This window comes from Numida meleagris, chromosome 2, assembly GCF_002078875.1.
Source record: "Numida meleagris isolate 19003 breed g44 Domestic line chromosome 2, NumMel1.0, whole genome shotgun sequence".
Lineage (NCBI taxonomy): Eukaryota > Metazoa > Chordata > Aves > Galliformes > Numididae > Numida > Numida meleagris.
The window spans coordinates 105,275,838-105,294,502 of NC_034410.1; the positions used below are offsets into that span (position 1 = coordinate 105,275,838).

General features: G+C 38.0%; 1 protein-coding gene across 3 annotated transcripts in view; it reads right to left on the minus strand.

The window, feature by feature from the left end:
• The window catches only part of CCDC178 (coiled-coil domain containing 178), a 186,553-nt gene that overhangs the window by 151,990 nt on the left and 15,898 nt on the right, over positions 1 to 18,665 (minus strand). Inside the window, exons 1-4 of one of the 3 annotated variants that reach the window (XM_021386457.1) lie at positions 11,382 to 11,842; positions 4,187 to 4,267; positions 2,141 to 2,262; positions 399 to 433 (exon numbers count right to left, since the gene is read on the minus strand). In XM_021386457.1, the coding sequence (XP_021242132.1) occupies positions 399 to 433; positions 2,141 to 2,262; positions 4,187 to 4,267; positions 11,382 to 11,586 (443 nt within the window). In that variant the 5' untranslated portion in view covers positions 11,587 to 11,842. Of the gene's footprint in view, positions 1 to 398; positions 434 to 2,140; positions 2,263 to 4,186; positions 4,268 to 11,381; positions 11,844 to 18,665 lie in introns of those variants that run through there. The other 2 variants (XM_021386460.1, XM_021386458.1) reach the window with 2 other exon arrangements.

The following is an 18,665-nucleotide window of genomic DNA, read 5'->3' on the forward strand; positions in this document are numbered from 1 at the left end:
TAAAGCATTGAGAGCTTAAAATGAGAATACTGAGCCGTATTTAAGTACCTCAGATGAGGCACAATTTCAGAAGTATCAATAACTGAACTACTCTTAACAGCAAAAGTTATCATTTAGGTGGGTCCTGAAACCCAAGGTCCCCTTGAATCTTTGAATATTAAACATAGAATAGGGAAGATATAAGAAATACTGCATGAACACTTCTGGTCTCCTGAAGTAACAAGCTCCTGTAGTCACTGTGAATGCTTATTTTAGTTGTGTTCTGCACAAGAGAAGAACTTGGTAAACTTCAAAGTTCACAGAGAAGATATCATAGTCACACTAATTTTTCATCAAAAGACTACCTGACATTAAAACAAATACAACATTTTGTATGATTTTGTATGTATAATTCTTACCATGGCTTTTTCTCCTCCTTAAACACACGGTCATACTGCAAAATGAAACACAAATTCCATTATACATCTCAGATGATACATACTTTTTCCGTTTCCTAATAAAAAGGCTACTGAACTTTGTACTGTAAAAGGATTTAGTACATACAGATATATGTTTCTGAATATCTTAAAATAATTACAAAGCTTTTGAATTCTGATAAACTGTGTAAGGATCTCCAAACAGCTAGTAATGAAACCCACTCTTTGTACATACATGTTACGTATTACTCAGTTTTGTAATGCTTTTTTAAAATCCTTTTACCCTATTAATTATATTGCCACTCTTAATCTCTTTAATTTAATCTCAAAACCATTGGACAGTTTCTGTCTGAACTCCGTATGCTTTTTCTTCATTAGATTTATTTATGTCCAGAACAGTGAACTAAAAGCTACCAGGCAAATTTTTGGGGCCCAGAAACTTTATCACCTGCCATCATTAGACTGTTACAAAAACCTATCACTACAATTACCACACAGCCAAATCATTCCCAGTTTCCAAACAGTTCAAGAATTGGAAGGAATGATAAACCGGTCCCCGAAGCACCTCACATACTGTCAATCCTGCTTTTCAGAGTAAGAATATAACAATATGCATATGAGGTTTTCCATGTCAACTGGACACATTACTGATGATATTTAATATACTAGTAGAAATGAAAATAAATTAATGTGCAAATATGTAACATCCAAGGCTCCCTGTGTTTGTAGGAGTATATTCATTTCAGTATATAAGCCTAGTTTTGATTTTTAAAAGTATTCATAGACTAACTACAGAAACCCCTTGTCTGTTCTCATCTTAAATCACAGTTGTAACAACATCACTGTCTAGAGGCTGCAAATTATTTTTAATCTCTGTTACGTTGTTACACAAACTTTGAAGAGAAGTGGAAAATACACACGAGGCTGCATATAAATTAAAATGAATGAACATCTGGACGGATCAGTGTTTATCCATTTAATTCACGCATATTAATGATAAAATTATCACACAAATAATATCACTATTCTCACATTATTTTAACTAAAAGTGAATGAGGCAATACGAAATTCCTTGTCTATGTCTATATTGTATATCCAGATATTATTATAGCTTATGCAATTTGGATTCCTCTAGTACCTATGCTGTAGTTACAGAAATCTCACTGCAGAGTATTTAACAACATAGGAAACTAAAGAGAGCTAGTCTTCCTGGTGTACGTCTGTGATTACAACACAGTCAATACAGGAGCTAAATTATTTAAATTTAACTTATCTGCAACAGTAGTGACCAAATCTTCTTACTGCAGTGTAGACATACACAAAACTTATTAAATATTTGGAAAATGCTCCAATGTGAATTATTTAAATAATACTAACTACATTCTCAAGGAAGCTAGTGGGAAGATTTTACTGTACTTTACAACAAAATGTATTGCATTCTTTCTTCATCTAACTACCCATTTTCAGCTTCCCTTTATTCTTGTCTCTATTCACAAAATCTATATAGGCTATGAAAACATCATATATTGCTAGAAAAAGGACCATTACATTTTCAAATTCATGGCTCTCAATAAGAGAGAAACAAAAATTTAATCAAGGAATTGTTAAGTACTGTCTAGGAAAAAACACTGCTTACGATAAAGGAGAGAAAATCACCATAGTAATCTTATTTTAAAATATACTTGATATAAAAAGCACTTGGCCATTTTCAACCATAAATGTACCTGTTGAAAGTATTTCCCCATCTTTACTTCCAACTCTTGAATGTGATGAATGGCTTTATTAATACATGGTAATGGAGTATTTACAAAAGTACAGCTCCGTTGCCTTGGGGCGGTCCACTCATCTGCAGATACAATGAGAATACAGAATGTTGCCAAGCTTTACCTGCAGGCTGATACCAGATTGTTTGATACTTGATTTTTGTCCGTTAATTTGGAACCTGATAAACTTTCGTCTTGACCACTGGCTAAGAGAATGCAACAGCTGCATCTATTGCTACGTACATTTTATGCAGAAAAGGTTATTCCTTCTCAATATGAGAAGAGAGGGATTAAAGAATGCATGAAAAGATATGATGGAATAATTTCAGAGAGATGAAATGCGATAAAAGGGGTGAAGGTCAGAATAACAGTATGCTACAATTAATTTCATGTAATTAATCCCAAATGAACTGAGTTTGATGACTTTAGGTTAGCCCTCAGAGAAGATTTTGTCCAAACAGAAAGAATAATATCAAACCCTAAAAAGCAAGGCTGGCAGCTACTGCAGGAAAGCCTAGAGCTGAACAGAAGAGGTCTACCAGCCCGAAGAGGCAAGCTTAGACAGCTCTTATGCATATGATACTTAATTCCAGTGAGCATTGGCTTCAACTTTATGAAGGGATGAAGTTCCAGAACAGTAGTTCTGGAGTTGGGAAATTAAAACTACATGGCACATATGAACTGTTTTATAAGAACATGCAGATTTCACAGCTACATTTTCTTTAAAATGTGCTAGCTTTATAATGACATAAATAAATTCCACTCTGTCACATTACTGAATGTTATCTGTTTAATACACAGAATGGGAATATTTGATACACAGAATGGGAATCTGACTGCAGAGATCGCTAATGGAAGTTGTCAGGAATAACAAGACACTGAAACCTAGCAGCAGACCTACTAAAAGGTGCAAGCAGTTGTCCTACAAACATGGAACATTAACCTAATTATGTTCAGGGCAACACAACGCTTTAATGTGTGCTGGAGATTTACCAAAAATAATGTTAACATTTATAGAGATTATACAGGAAAATGGATATATTAGCAGACCTATAGATATAGTTTGTGGGTGGTGGTTTTGTGTTACTTTTTTTAAGAATAACCTCTGAGTGTCTTAATTAAAATTGTCAGACAAAGAGATCAGAAGGCTGTGGGTTACAAAAGGCCCTTCAAACCTTATTTTATGGTAAACAGCATTACTGGAATAGAAGAGTCAGTTTGCAACATCTTGTTTGAAAAATAGAGCCCACTAAAATGGGTATCAAAAGCTACCTCACAGGATATTCCTCAGCCTGTTTCTACAGCCAGCAACCTCCTCAGGATGCCTAAGTTGCACTGTCCTAACCTAGCATAGACTTTGGATCTTTCTGTGCTTGCAGAAGTTCACATTTCCAGATCAACATTACTTCCGTTTCACTTAGTTGCTTCTGCTGCTATTATTTTTTTACTGTTTACTAAAAGAATATTAATACTGTTGCAAAAAATATTTATTGTCCTTGCCTCACTAATGGAACTAATAATACCTGAATTAAAAAAAAAATCTGAAACATCTGAACAGCATTAATAAAATGGGATTCATCTCTTACTTCCCCGGTTTTCATTGGTAAAAGCAAACAATGTCACAAGTCTGCTAAGCCATTTGTAAAAGCAAGTTAGAAATAGAATTCAGTGAGAAAGTGGAATCATTCACTGTTTTCTTAAAACCAAAAAAAAAAAAAAAGTGTAAATGTCATATGAAATACAGCTAATTTTGTTTTCTGTAGATAGAAAAACTGAACTATGATTAGAGGATTGAGTGACACCAGTAAGTGAATGACTGACATTGAAAGTATACAAATGCATAATTGCTATGAAGAATTTTGAGAAGCATAACAGATAAGAACCATAGAAGAGAACTAGCATTGCACACCATTAAAATAAAAAGTAGAAAATAATAATGTATGCCTTACATTTAAGCCCTTAATTAAGCTATTTGAAAACCATATAGTAGAAGATGTATTGACATACCTTGGGGTGGCTCATCAGTGTCCTTTGAAGAATAGGAAAATAACTGTGTTTCAAGCATTATTGTGGGCAATATTTTGCTGCCTAATGATTAGAGAAAACATTATATGTAGGTTACTCTGAAAATAATCCCTTCTATTTATTTCCTACAGATACAAAGACCACGATAACGCTATTTGACAAAGCAGATTCTCAGCTACAAAATGCTATTTTTCAACACAGTCATCACCATTAGCTCTGCATTTCTGCCAGAAGTGAACAAGAGCCAGCATGCTGTGCTTGTAAACATCTGCACAAGTGGAGATGACCCACTGTTGATGTCACCACTGCTGAAACACATCACCCACTGCCTCACTGCGCTCACACCTACCGGTTGGTCTCCATAAACGTTCAGCAAGTGTTGATGAATTTCAGTGGGTGCCATTTTTTCTGCATGGAGGAATTTAATGACACACCTTTGCTTCCTACACACTTCTAGGTCAGATGCCACTTTGTCAGACCGCTCCTCTGTTGCCGTATGTTGTACAGCAACAAAATGTATTGGTGGGAAGGTTTAACCTCTACTGCCATTACATCCATCTCTGAGGTTGTGTGTCAACATCATAAAATAGAAGGCATTACTTTCAGAGCATCCCTCGTATTAATCTCTTTCTTATTCTTGAGAGGTCAAAGAGATCTGACAGCGGTAGGAACAATCTCTCTGCTCAAGCAAAACTCTAATTCAATTCAATTATTAGAAATGAGCATCTGAAATTCCATTACCAGAAGAATCATTCAAATATGTTTTAAAGATGATTACTACCAAGGCTCACCCTACTAAGCATGTTAGTTATTTGATCCATCCCTTTACCCATAATTAAAATATCATGTACAATAGCACAATATTTTTTGCAAAGATTACTAAAGCTTAAACCTAGCATTTTCTGTTCTGTTGTATACGTCTAAATGAAATACAGTAAATATTGGTTACCATAGTAACCACAGAACGGAAGAAATTTAGTTTTGTCATAATTGCTGCATATGTTCATACAAATCACATCTCCTATTCTGAGCGTTAGAAATGTTGACACTTTCAAACTCCATTTTTAAAAGATAGGGTAATGAAGAAACAAAAAATGAGATCAAGTATTAACAGATACAATGCAAAATATTCTTGTTTAATTCATTCTGTTTTCTTTTACAATTAGAATATATTATCTTGCATTCTTTTAAACCACGTAGGTAATTACGGTTTATCTTTTACTTACTGATAATTAAGTCATTTCTGTTATCATTAAAATAAAAAATGCACTAATCATCCAACATTCAGAAATTGCTACAGAAATTTCAGAAAAAAAAACCAGCCTGTGACAAAATTATTCCTTTTCACTTGCAATGAGATTCACACTGAATAAGAATAAATTTACCTGTTTCTTTCCTTTCAAGAAATAGTAGTAAAGGAAGAAGTATACTAGGCATGCTGACACTCAGTCTTATAACAGCATAATTTTCTCAACAGCATTAAAACATACATCCAGCAGGGGCAAATTAAGTCAATTCAACCAGACTGTGAATTAGCTACAAACTCCTCTACGCTTCCTCATCAGCTCTCAGAATGAATCATAAGCATCTTAAAAGAAAAAGAATGCAAAATACAAAACCAAACCAAACAAAAAACAACAAACAAACCAACCACAACCATACAGACACATGAATGGTGGGACCATCAGACTTGCATGCTTTTGCTTCAATGCTAGAATTATTCCATTATTTTCCTTTCCAAGCTTTGTCTGCTTAATATCTTAGTTCTGAGTCAGCTGTTTGAGAATCACCTTAAACTTATCAAGTTCATTACCATTCGTACATTTCATTCTAATCCAGACAAATTTTGAAGGATAATAAGTTTTCATTAAAAAAATAAAAAGAAAAATAAAAAGGTTAGCCTAGAATAACATATGAATGAAATATCATTTTAGTATTTAGAAATTGTTATTATTTAACACCTGATGGGCTCTCTGATACTGCAAAGAGCAGAGAAAAGCCACTAAAAATATTTTACAGTTCAAAAAAAGCAGCAGTTCCCATAATCATTAGAATCAATAAAGTCTGATTATACACAGATTCCCTCACAGAAACCCAATTCTTCCTGGTTGCTCCAAAGAGCCTGACCAACACAGCTTCCTTTGGTATTCCCCTCTGGGCATGTGGTAAGACTGATCTGGAGCTTTACAGATGTTGACTAGCTAACCAGAAAGACAATGGATTAGTTAGCTGACCGCTACCCTGCAGAGTATGTGAAGAGTGAATTTACAGCTTCTTTCTTACATGGGAGGAAATAATTTGAGTCTTTCTTCCCCCTGCTTAGCTGCCAGTTTCATGAAGTTTGGAGCAATTCAACATCTTTGAGATTCTAATCAAATCTGGTTGAAATGTCATAGAATTACAGAATCATCAAAGCTGGAAATGACCTCTAAGATCACCTAGTCCAATCATCAGCCATCCCCACTAACCCATATCCGCCAGTGCCACACTCACATGTTTCTTAAACACCTCCAGGGATGGTGACTCCACCACTCCCTGGGCAGCCTGTTCCAATTCCTCACCACTCTTTCTGAGAATTTTTCCTAATATTCAACCTGAACCTCATCAGTGCAATTTGAGCCCATTTCCTCCCAGCCTATCACTAGTTATGTAGGGGAAAAAAAAGGCCTATCTCCTCTCTACAACCTCCTTTCAAGTAGCTATAGAGGTTAGACATTATGTCTGAAAACTTCGGGAGGACAAGCACTGACAGACGATGTACAGTGACGGCATACTCATTTCCTCGGATAAACCAAAAACTCCTCCTGTAAGAGGAGGCCACCTAAAGTGATTGTACTCATTTATTTTATAATCTTTCCATCAAAGATGGAAAATCCATATTTGTCATAGGGATCTTAAACTTCACAGTTTTAGAAGTAATGTAGATAGAGGACAAAGAGACAACGTCTTGAACGTGCCAAGAAAAAAATGACCAAAAAAAAGACAAAAAACAGAAAAGCATGAGGATGCTGGCAATGCTTAAGTACAGTGGGTGAGACAGGGCCTTCACAGGAATGAAGGGTGTTTTCAAGGCAAATTTGAAAAACTTATTAGTAAGTATGGAAAGATGATCATTGAAAAGTTCAGAAGATAATGCAAAGCAAATAAGAAATCTAAAGGGAAAAGAAAAAGAGGATAGATGAGACATAGAACTAAAGCTGGAATGGGACAACATAAGGACAAAATGACAGAGGATCTGTAAAGCAAAAAAAAAAGAAATTGTGTATTTAATTAAGCACTTACAAAGTTCCACAACAGAACAGGAGGGGGTAAAACTAAGTAAAAACTTTATTTCTTTTTAGGAGCGTAGTAGAATGTGAAGACAGATTCCATTTGCAAAGTAATGCCTCAAGGAGCTGAAAGATCCAAGGCAGTTTCAACTAAATTCAAACCATTTCTAACAAATGTTGTTGAACCTACTTTAAAATCTTTTAGTGACAGTTTTTACCAAGTGTCTTGGCAAAGTTAAACCAAACTCAACCCTCTTCGCCATTAGTCAGCTTTCCTAAAGCATAATGTAACCTTCTTGTTGTATCTCTATGGACACAGAAAATAATTGATTACTTTCATCTTGTAAACAATTCATTTAACATTTGAGAACTGCTTTCTCTTCCATGTTACACGTTAAACAGATGAAATTCTTCTAACCTCTCTACCTTTATATTATTATTGTTTTTCTGCTACTTTCCTCCACATTCTCTTCAGCTGGTCCAGGTCTTTCCAGACGTGTCCTGAAGAGGATGTGGCTTTCCAGCTGATGCCTCAGTGCTAAGAAGAATGGAAGTATTACACAGTGCTTTTGGTTTCATATCCTGGTGTAACTCTTGGTTCTATCACAACAGCTGGATATTGGTTTTTGTGTTTAGCACTGTAAGCTATGGATTTTCTACTACCTTACCTAGCACTTTGTTCTGTGCACATTATTTATATTTAGCATAGTACTTTGTACTTGTTTTTACTTATTTACACCCTATTCCCTGAGTTCTCCAGATCATTTGAAATTGCAGATGATCCTGTCCTGCACAGTGCTTGCAGCTCTTCCCAGCAAGGCACTGTGTCCCAGCAGAGGCATGTGGCAAGCCCTTGTGGTGTGGCTGCTCGGAGCGCCTCCATTGTTCCTCAGTGCCATCAGTAAGATACGGTATGTTCCTAGCAGGACAATTCCATGCTGTTTCAAAAAAATATACTATTTTTTTTTTAAATGAAGAAATAAGCATTTAAAATTATCTATCCTTCTCTACATGATTTTCCATTAAGTTGTATATACTTTATTCTTTTATGCTTAGGAGGAACTTGCAGTTAAGTAGTAATTTTAGCTACTACGTATATAAGTAGATCAGTTGGAAAGATTAGAAAAAAATGAGTTGAAAATTTGGCAGGCTCGTACAGTCTATTTAAAATTTAAGAAAAAGGAACACAACACATTGCTAAATAACATGAAATTGCATCTGTGCATTTGCTAGCTTGAAGAGATCCTGCCAGGCTCCAAACCAAGTGCTGAGTAACCATAAAAACATTCCTTTGTTCAGCTGGAGCAAGACGTGTTTTGTGGCACTGCTCAGATCTGAGCAGCTAATTAATTCTCGATGCTGCCTTGTTTAAAAAATAAAATTAATACAAAATCTTGTTAAAAATAAAATAGAACATTGTTTTTAATTATACATTTTCAGGCTGTCTTTTTATAAGCATTCAAAAGGAAAGGCTAACATATACATTTCAGTGCAGCTACATTAAGAGCACATTCTTGTTCCTGTCCTGCAAGACACCCTCAGAAGATGACAGCTCCAAGACAAAGTTTTACATGACCAAAAAAAAAAAAAAAAGAGAGAAGACTGATAACTAAGGAATCAACAATACCCCCAAGCTGACTGGAACTGCTGCTTTCTCAAGCTCATGCTTCCTTATTATCTACCTTCCAGAGTGATACATCCTGAATCATAGATCTTTTTACCCGTGAAATATGACTGTTAACTTTACTCATTGCTTGTGCTCCATGATTCAGTAATTCAACTTAAATTTTTAGACAAAGCTAAAAACACAGAGCAAAATGAATTAAAAATTATTTAAACAAAATTTTAATGAGATTTGATTACATTTTTGAGCAAAAAATGTGGAAGAGGGTTTTTTTTTTTTTTCTAGATTTATTCATTGTCCCTAAATTTCTTCTTCACCACAGTTATGTTCTCAAATACATAGTAGTTCACACAATGTACACAGATCAAAGTTCATGTAAACACTTTTTTTTGCTAGGCAGAAAGTTTAATTTCCTATCCACATGCACAGACTGGCATAATGCTTGTTGTCTTTACTTTCCTTAAAGTGAGTGATGAACTATGCCAATAGAAAGTCTTTCCTTCTATGTGGGTGAAGCTAGCCTAGGACTAGGAGAGTTATTGTAACGCAGTATCTACCTCACCACAGTTCGTGGCACAAGTGTTGTGTATCAATAAGTCCCTTGAGGTTAAACAGGAAGGTCTCAGCAACTCAAATTTTCTCAGTTTCTCATTGTTTCTTGCTTATGCTGTAAAGGTGAAAGATACAGCAAACTAGACTTTATTCTGCAAAGTGTCTAACGTTGAACTTTGAGATACAGAATTCTAAAGCAGTTGTAAATCACTTTGCCTGCATGCTCCCTAATCTCAATGGCTTCCTGCTGCAACTACCATAGCAATGCCAAATCAGGAAACCCACAGAAAGCTGGAACAGATAAGCAGACTTTCTCTGCCCTATGAGATTTTTATCGCTTTACAAATAATGATCATTCTTAACCATTTAGTATCTATTCCTACTCCAAATACCCTTGTAATCTTGAAGTACAGTCCTTCAGTATGCATCTTGAAAATATCAGGAAAAATAATTTCATTGTCAATTAAATCAATTTCACTAGAATTTCCATGGGATTTTAACAAGTGATACAAAATATTTGGGGGCAAATACTGCAGTATTAGATTCTGTGTGGATCACAATCTTTCAAATGATAATTTCTTCCAAATCTGCAGAAAGTACTAAAAGAGGAATAAGAAAGTTCTCTGTTTCATGTCCAAACTGAAATTGATTTCTTTATTTAACACTGGTACTATCTCATGAAAGAAAGAGGCTGCAACTCCCTGAGGAGCAACCTTAAAAGGCTGCAGATCAAACACTTCCAAAACCTTGGCAGATCTCTAAATTCCCGAAAGCATATTTCAAAAGTATTTCATTGTGTTAGCAAGCATAGTACATTTCACAAGCAGGGCAATTTGAAAGAATAGCTTAGTTCCCTAACTGACATGATCAAATACTGGATTTTCACTTGGGATCATGACCAACCTCTCAACTTCCAAACCACATCTCAGTATGACCAATAGGGAAGAACTTGCGAGAAAGGACTGCTGCCAGGGATATATTCTGGTGAAACATGACAGCTGATGCTACAGTGCTTTGTAAGGTGTTTGATACATATTTCCTCAACATTCACATAGGTTCCAACAACTGGAATGTGACCAGAACTTCACAACACTGTGAGCTAAGGCACGTTCACTAAACCTGTCATGAATTCCCCCATTCCTCGTTAATTATTTTCCTGAAGAAATAACAAGACAGGAATCAGAGACTAGTTAGCATCAATGCAGTAACAGCTGCCCCTATTTTCCATATGGTTTTCAAACTATCTTCAAAGTCTGCTCCAACACAGTGCTATTATAGAGTGAAATGCCGTTCTTCAAACAATAACCCCAGAGCTTTCGGAAGGTAACCAAACTCTGGTATGACTTTCACACCAAGTCCTTCCATGTTTTCTACTCTCAGGCATGTTGTTTTCTAAAAAGAGGGGAAAAAACTACAAGAGAATAATTGCTATAAACTCCAAGGGGCAAAAACCCTAAACTTTAATCTCAGACTCGTCTTCAGAAATGACCCATGTAACATAATGATTTCAGTAATGAAGTAAGGCTAAGTGTTGCGTATTTGAAACGGAAGGCTGAGAACTCTAAGTCACACATCAGAAAGCTCGGTGGATTCGTTGTAGCCACAAACGGAACTCTCCCCGACGCAGTCAGGCGGCCAGGGCCACACACGCCCTTCCCGGCACCTCCCGGCAGCCGGGGCTCCATAGCCCTCCCCACCGCCGCCGGCGGCAGTCCCGCTTCCCGCTACTCACGGCTCCGCCGGGCGGTGTGTGGTGAGGGGGCTGCCGGCGGCTGTTCGGCCGTTGCCCTGGCAGCGGGCGGTAGGAGCCGGCCCGGGCTTCGTTCTGAGCGGATAAAATCTCCCCGAGCCTCGTCTTTTCCAGACTGGACAATCCCAGTTCCCTCAGCCGCTCCCCATAACGCTTGTGCTCCAGACCCCTCATCGGTCCTGATCATTAACACTACCCTGAAAATGCTTGCGTAACACCAATAAGTGTTTGCTCAGCTTTGTGCACTTCTCCCTTATTTTAAAGTTGTAGCATAAAATCAAGCTGAGGAAGTAAGAAAAGAGTGCCTTGGAACAGATAAAGGCTCATATTTACTCCTAAATTACCCTGTGATGTAAACACATCTACTTTAACACCTTGTACCACATCTGAAAAAAGTCAGAAAAATTAAGGATGCAACCCAAGAATCAGCTTCCTGTGTGCATCCTCCTTGTCAATCCTTGCTCTTTCTGTGCATTCTACTACGTTCAAGTTCTACCTTCATGTTTTCAATGACAAAAAGAAAAGATGTGTGTATGTGTATGTGTTTGTAAAACATTTACCTTAGTACCTGGTAAACACCAATGTGCTGCAGCCACAAAGAGGGCTAATGACATCCTGAGCTGCATCAGGAGTGCTATCTGTGGGTTGAGAGCAGCGATCCTTGCCATCTACTCAGCACTGGTGAACGCTATCCAGTTCTGCCTCCTTCCTGCAGTACAAGAGAGACAGAACATACTGGGGAGAGTCCAACATAGGCCCATGAATATGGCAGAGAGCCTGGAGCCCCTCTCCTGTGAGAAGAGGCTGAGAGCTGGAACTGTTCAGCCTATGGAAGAAAAGGCTTAGGGAAGATCTCGGCAATATGGATCAATACCTGAAGGGACGGTGCAAAGGGGACAGAGCCAGGCTCTTTTCTGTGGTGCCCAGTGCCAGGACAAGATGCAATGGGCACAAACTGGAACATAGGAGGTTCCCTCAGAACACCAGGAGCACTTCCGTGCTGTGCAGGTGACAGAGTACTGGTACAGGCTGCCTAGAGGCTGTGTGTGGGGTTTGCTCCTCAGAGACCTTCAGCAGCCGCCTGGACGTGAGCCTGGGCCCCTGCTCTGGTGTCCCTGCTGGAGCAGGGAGTGGGCCCAATGGAACTAGAGGGCCCTGCCAGCCTCAGCCATTCTGGGATTCTGTGATTCATTCAGTGAGAGGGATTAAGAGCATTGTCATGTAGTGGAATTAAAAACTATCCTTAACTCTCTGATGAGATTGCATTGAAACAGATATCTCAAAATAGATATCCTTTGATAGAGAACAACAACAAAATAAAACTCTTCATTACTCTAGAAAGTCATGAGGCAGCAGGAGAAGAAATGCCATGTTCCCAGATACTTGTAGGCTTTGAAATTACAGTTTTAACCTTGGGATAATTTTGTACTAAGACTGAAGAAAAGAGAGAGAGTACATTTTTAGTTTCTCAGACTAAATCCAAGGCCTCTGACCATCATGGTTATTGCACATGTTTCTCATATTAAGATTTATCACTACTTAGTTGACAATACACAATATCTACCATCTTCTAGGCTTTTCCAAGGAAAAAGATAACCTCATTTGAAGCGGTGAAGGGAGCTCTTTTGAATCACAGATTTATGACAGGTTTCAATGTTAATGCGTTTGATCTTACAGAGCAGTTATTGATCATGGTAGCTATTGTGAGACAAAGGACACATTGTCTTATCTTTTGATTGTTATTGTAAGACTACTGTGGTCATCCTTAGTTGCATAATTTCCTGAACAAATATAGAAAAAATCATTTAGATAGCTGTCAGCTATCTAATACATTTGAAAAATTTAGATGTGTTAGTAAAAACTAGATTTACCCAAAAGTTGAATGTCTTTGTAGTTAGGTCCATAATTTATTCATAAATGGGAATAAAGCTTCAAGAGTGTATTAATATATTCATTAATCTCATAGAAAGTATTTCCTGGTGTGGTTATTTTAATGTTAGAATAGCACAAGATTTTTCTTTCAGCTACATGCCTTCAAAAGTAGCACGTGTTTGCACCTGTCTTTCACCCTCATTAAAGAGTGATCAGGATCTTAACAGAACGACAATAATCCTGAACATGTACTACATGCCACAGTTTTGAGATTTTTTTAATGTGTTTATTTTATAATCCACAGAATGTAAAATTAGATAATAAAGAATATTGCAAAAAAAAAAAAAAAAAAAAGGCCATTCTCTATAATACAGATTATTTTACTCTTCTGCAGGCTTGTCCCCCTGCCCACAACTGCTATTATTTTTCTTTGTTATTGTCAGCAAAACGTATACTAGAATCATAGAATCATAGAATGGCTTGGGTTGAAAAGGACCTCAAAGATCATCAAGTCTCAACCCCCCTGCCAAGTGCAGGGTCGCCAACCACTAGACCAGGCTGCCCAGAGCCACGTCCAGCCTGGCCTTGAATGCCTCCAGGGATGGGGCATCCACAACTTCCCTGGGCAACCTGTTCCAGTGCGTCACCACACCCTGTGTGAAAAACTTCCTCCTAATATCTAACCTACATCTCCACTGTCTCAGCTTAAAACCATTCCCCCTTGTCCTATCACTATCCACCCTCACAAACAATCGATCCCTCTCCTGTTTATACGCTCCCTTCAAGTATTGGAAGGCCACAATGAGGTCTCCACGGAGCCTTCTCTTCTCCAAACTAAACAAGCCCAGCTCCCTCATCCTTTCCTCATAGGAGAGGTGCTCCAGCCCTCTGATCATCTTGGTCGCCCTTCTCTGCACTCGTTCCAAGAGCTCCACGTCCTTCTTGTGCTGGGGGCCCCAGGCCTGGACACAGTACTCCAGATGGGGCCTCACAAGAGCCGAGTAGAGGGGAACCACCACCTCCCTCTCCCTGCTGACCACTCCTCTTTTAATGCAGCCCAGAACATAGTTGGCCCTCCGGGCTGCCAGCGCACACTGCTGGCTCATGTCCAGCTTCTCGTCCACCAGAACCCCCAAGTCCCTCTCCGCAGGGCTGCTTTCAAGTACTTCTTCCCCCAGGTTGTATAAATACCTGGGATTGCCATGGCCCAAGTGCAGCACCCTGCACTTGGCCTTGTTGAACCTCATTAGGTTCTCGTGGGCCCACTTGTCCAGCCTGTCCAGGTCCCTCTGCTTCCCTTCCTTCCAATGTATCGACTGCACCGCTCAGCTTGGTGTCATCTGCAAACTTGCAGAGGGTACACTCGATTCCATCGTCTATGTCATTGATAAAGACATTGAAGAGCACTGGTCCCAGGACTGAGCCTTGGGGGGCACCACTCATGACCGGCCTCCACCCTGACATAGAACCATTTATCACAACCCTTTGGCTGCGACCAGCCAACCAGTTCTTAACCCACCGAACAGTATACTAAATCCATAAAGGAAGAGCATATGATTTTCATGGTGTGTATTGCAGAAACAAGAGAATTTGAAAATTTGGTACCAATTGTGCCATTGATTCCAGCCTACATGTGCTGTAGCAGAATGTACTGAAGCTGTATGCAGCTTACTTCTCAGAACTGAATGTTGAGTTGCAATACTGAAATTCAGGGTCCACTTCTTTAATCTTCTGCAATGTAAATGAAAATTTTGTACATGTATGACTAACAAAGTTAAGTTAAAAAAGCAAACACAGCATTATGCATCTTTTCCACTAAAGGAGAAGATGAAAGAACAGTTATGGCAGAAATGTTTGGCCATGTCAGAAGAGACATTAGATCAGTGTCCACAACAGTATTTCTGCACCAAACTGGAAACTAGGAACGTAGCCCAAAGTTTTCCTTCAGAATGAGGTGCCTAAAAGCAACAAACTCAAAAAAACGCAGCTCCTTAGTTTGTACCGAAAATCCTTTCTGTGCTATCATTGTGTGCTATACCTACAGGAATAGCATGGAGGTGTCCTGTCTCAATTGGCTGAAACTGCTTTGAACTAAGATGCTGGTAACATGAAAACTTTTATTCCCTTCTTAATTTCTACTTCTTTTTTTCCATACTTAATTACTATTAAATTCTATTAGCTGTGCAAGTTGTGTATTTAATTACATATATGGAAAACATAACTGACTATAACTTAACACAAGTTTTGGCAGTGTGCTAGCAACAAGACAGTCCAAGTCACCTTGCAGTGCTAGCAGGGGTGTATAAAGATGAAGTCTCTTTCCAAGAAATTACATGTGTTACAGATGTCTTGGAAGATCTAAGGAGAAAATCTACTTGTTTAGCAGTGGGCTGATTCATCAAGTTTTTAGAACAAAACTAGACCCTAACGTTGCCTTTTAGGTTGATTTTACATTTTCAGCCTTTGTACAAAATGTTAATAATAAAGTAGCATCTTATGTAGGAAAATAGAATCCATGTTCCAAATTCATTTCAGTCATCTGCTTCCAACAAATCAAGCAATGCAAAATTAATTATATTTAACATAGTAAGTTGCACATTGCACAGCTTTGAGGAACTGCTAGTGTGTTAGAGGGATGTTTAATCTCTTCTTGTACCACACTTACAGCTCATCCTGTAGTAAGTAGGATGGGAGAAAAATCAAGCGTACTGCAAGATAAACTGCTGCTGCCCCATCGCCAGTTGCTGAAATTACATTTCAGGGCAAAGTTTGAATAATGCCCAAAAGCAGCCATGTAATAGGAATACACGCTTAACAGCAACAGTGTTTTATAAAAGTTTGTGGAGGGATGCAGAGGAGATTTTTATTCAGAAATCTTAATGGCATCTTATTGGCTGTTCTATCAAGTGTATTTATCAATGTTATAATCATGTGCTGTAATTATTTAAACTATATCAATAGCTGAAATACTAGTCAAATGCCATCAAAACAAGCCACTTCAGATCTTAGTAGCAATGGAGAAGATCATAGTATCAAAACTGGAGGGAGAAGATTTTCCAGCAAGTTACAGATTTCCCATATTTTCCACTGTGGTCTCAAACACTTCTAGGTGGCCCTACTTTAGCAGGAGGGGTGGACCTGAGATGGCTTCCAGAGGTCAACGTCAATGATTCGGCAATTCTGTGTGAAATGCTGATGGATTTCTGTTAGATTTGGTGAGGCACAGATTTTAAAGGCATGTGAAAATGTGAGTTTGAGCTCCTCAAAGTAGAAGGAAACATTAGATACTTGCATCTAGGTCAGCTGCTCCAGTACCTTCTTACTGGATTGAAGCAGCTTTGTATATATCATAGAATCATAGAATGGTTTGGGTTGGAAGGGACTTCTAAGATCATCTAGTTCCAACCCCTCTTCTATAGGCAGGGACAACTCCCTCTATTCCAGGTTGCTCAAAGCCCCATCCAGCCTGGCCTTGAATGCTTCCAGGGAGGGGCATCCACAACCTCTCTGGGCAACCTGTTCCAGTGTCTCACTACATTCACAGTGAAGAATTTCTTCCTAATATCCAGTCTAAAACTACCCTCTTCCAGTTTCAAGCCATTTCCCCTTGTCCTGTCGCTACCTGCCCTTACAAAAAGTCCCTCCCCAGCTTTCCTGGAGGTCTCCTTCAGGTATTAGAAGACTCTGTATACATACGTGTGTATATATGTTTGTGTCTATATGTTTTTCTTTTCTTTCTAGTGCCTGAAAATAAAAACATTATTACAGAACAAACAGAATTTTTAACTTGCATAAAACTTCCTTTATATTTACTGTGAAAAGCCACAATTTAGTTCTTTATGACTCATTTCCACTCCACACATTTTTCACTTTGGCTGTGAAAGCAAATACTCAATTATTCATGCAACTCTTTAAAACAGGCTGTGGTTATGACAATGCTGAAAAGCCAAATGTTGTACTTAAAAATGGTGTCTTGGCTGCCTAAACTAATATCCCTGCACAGGAAAGTTATCATGACCTGTTGCAAAAGCATAACTTTCCACGTGCTGAATTACAGGTACCGTGACCAACAGAAGCATTTCTGTAGGGTCAGTGTTTCTATGTACATAAATGCAATCTCTGTTGTGTTATCTAACAAGGACTGGAATTCTGTGTGATACTTGTATATCTCTTTTTATTTAAGTGCTGTTGATTCCTATAAGCCTAAAAGAAACGGTCAGTAAAGGAATAGAGTTACTCATTTGAGCCTAGTTAATTTGTGTTGAACAACTGATGGAGATCATATCTGGTATCAATATATAGGATACAGTGAGACAGACATTGTCTTACCACCACAATGGGGTAGCAGATGCAAATTCTTGTGACAGGATTGTTAATAACTGAGAAGCTGCTGTCTTGATTTTAAATAGAAAATTTCCCCACCCAGATCAGAGCAGGAGAACAAGAAGAGGCATGTGAAGATAATGCACACAAACACATGCTACAGGCATAATACAAAGTAATTTAAAAGAGACAGTAGCAACCAAGGCATTAATAATAGATATGGAAATACATCACTGCATGGCAGGGAAATAATACTGTTTGTAAAATTTTAGTTGACTTTATATTCATTTAAAGATAAGTTATATATCGGAAAATCCTGAATCCTAGACCTAGAAATGACATAAAATTCAATTTTAGGAAAATAAGCAAAAACAAAACGTTCATTTAAGCCTAACGAGAATTAGGATCTTTGCATTTTTTCCCAAGAAATACATCTGTGTGTAAGAACCACTAAAATATTGATCTGCGTTTCTACATAATGCAGACATATGCACATTTATATATGATTGCCAGCTGTCCAAACTAGAAATTATCCATCAGCAAAAGCAATACCAGTTGCTATTCCACTGACACGCTGGCATTACTTCTCTTTTCAAAATTCTGACTTTCCAACAACATAATATTGTGAATCTTCATGCTAAATGGCATCCAGTGCCCAGTGAGGACAAAGAAACCTTCCACAGGCCACTGGAGTGTGAATTAACATACACACTCCCATATTCAAAACAGAAGAGAAAAAAAACAACAAACAACACATATCCTTTAAATAATGTTTTAACCTAAGACACTATTCAAATTAATACAGAAAAGCATCCATATCCTTTTATACTTGTTTCACAACTGAGAAACAGTACATGACTGTGTACTGTGATAGCCTGCTTCACCAGATATAGATGGAAACTATGTTTATACACAATATAATAATAACAGCAGCAGAAAGCGGTGGTGTAAACATGAGATGCTTTTTTCAGTTTTCCTGTAGAATTTACAATAAACATAACAATGAGAAAAACATCCAATGCAAATATCTCCCAAAGTGCATTGTTGGCAACCAGGAATGTTTACCAACTT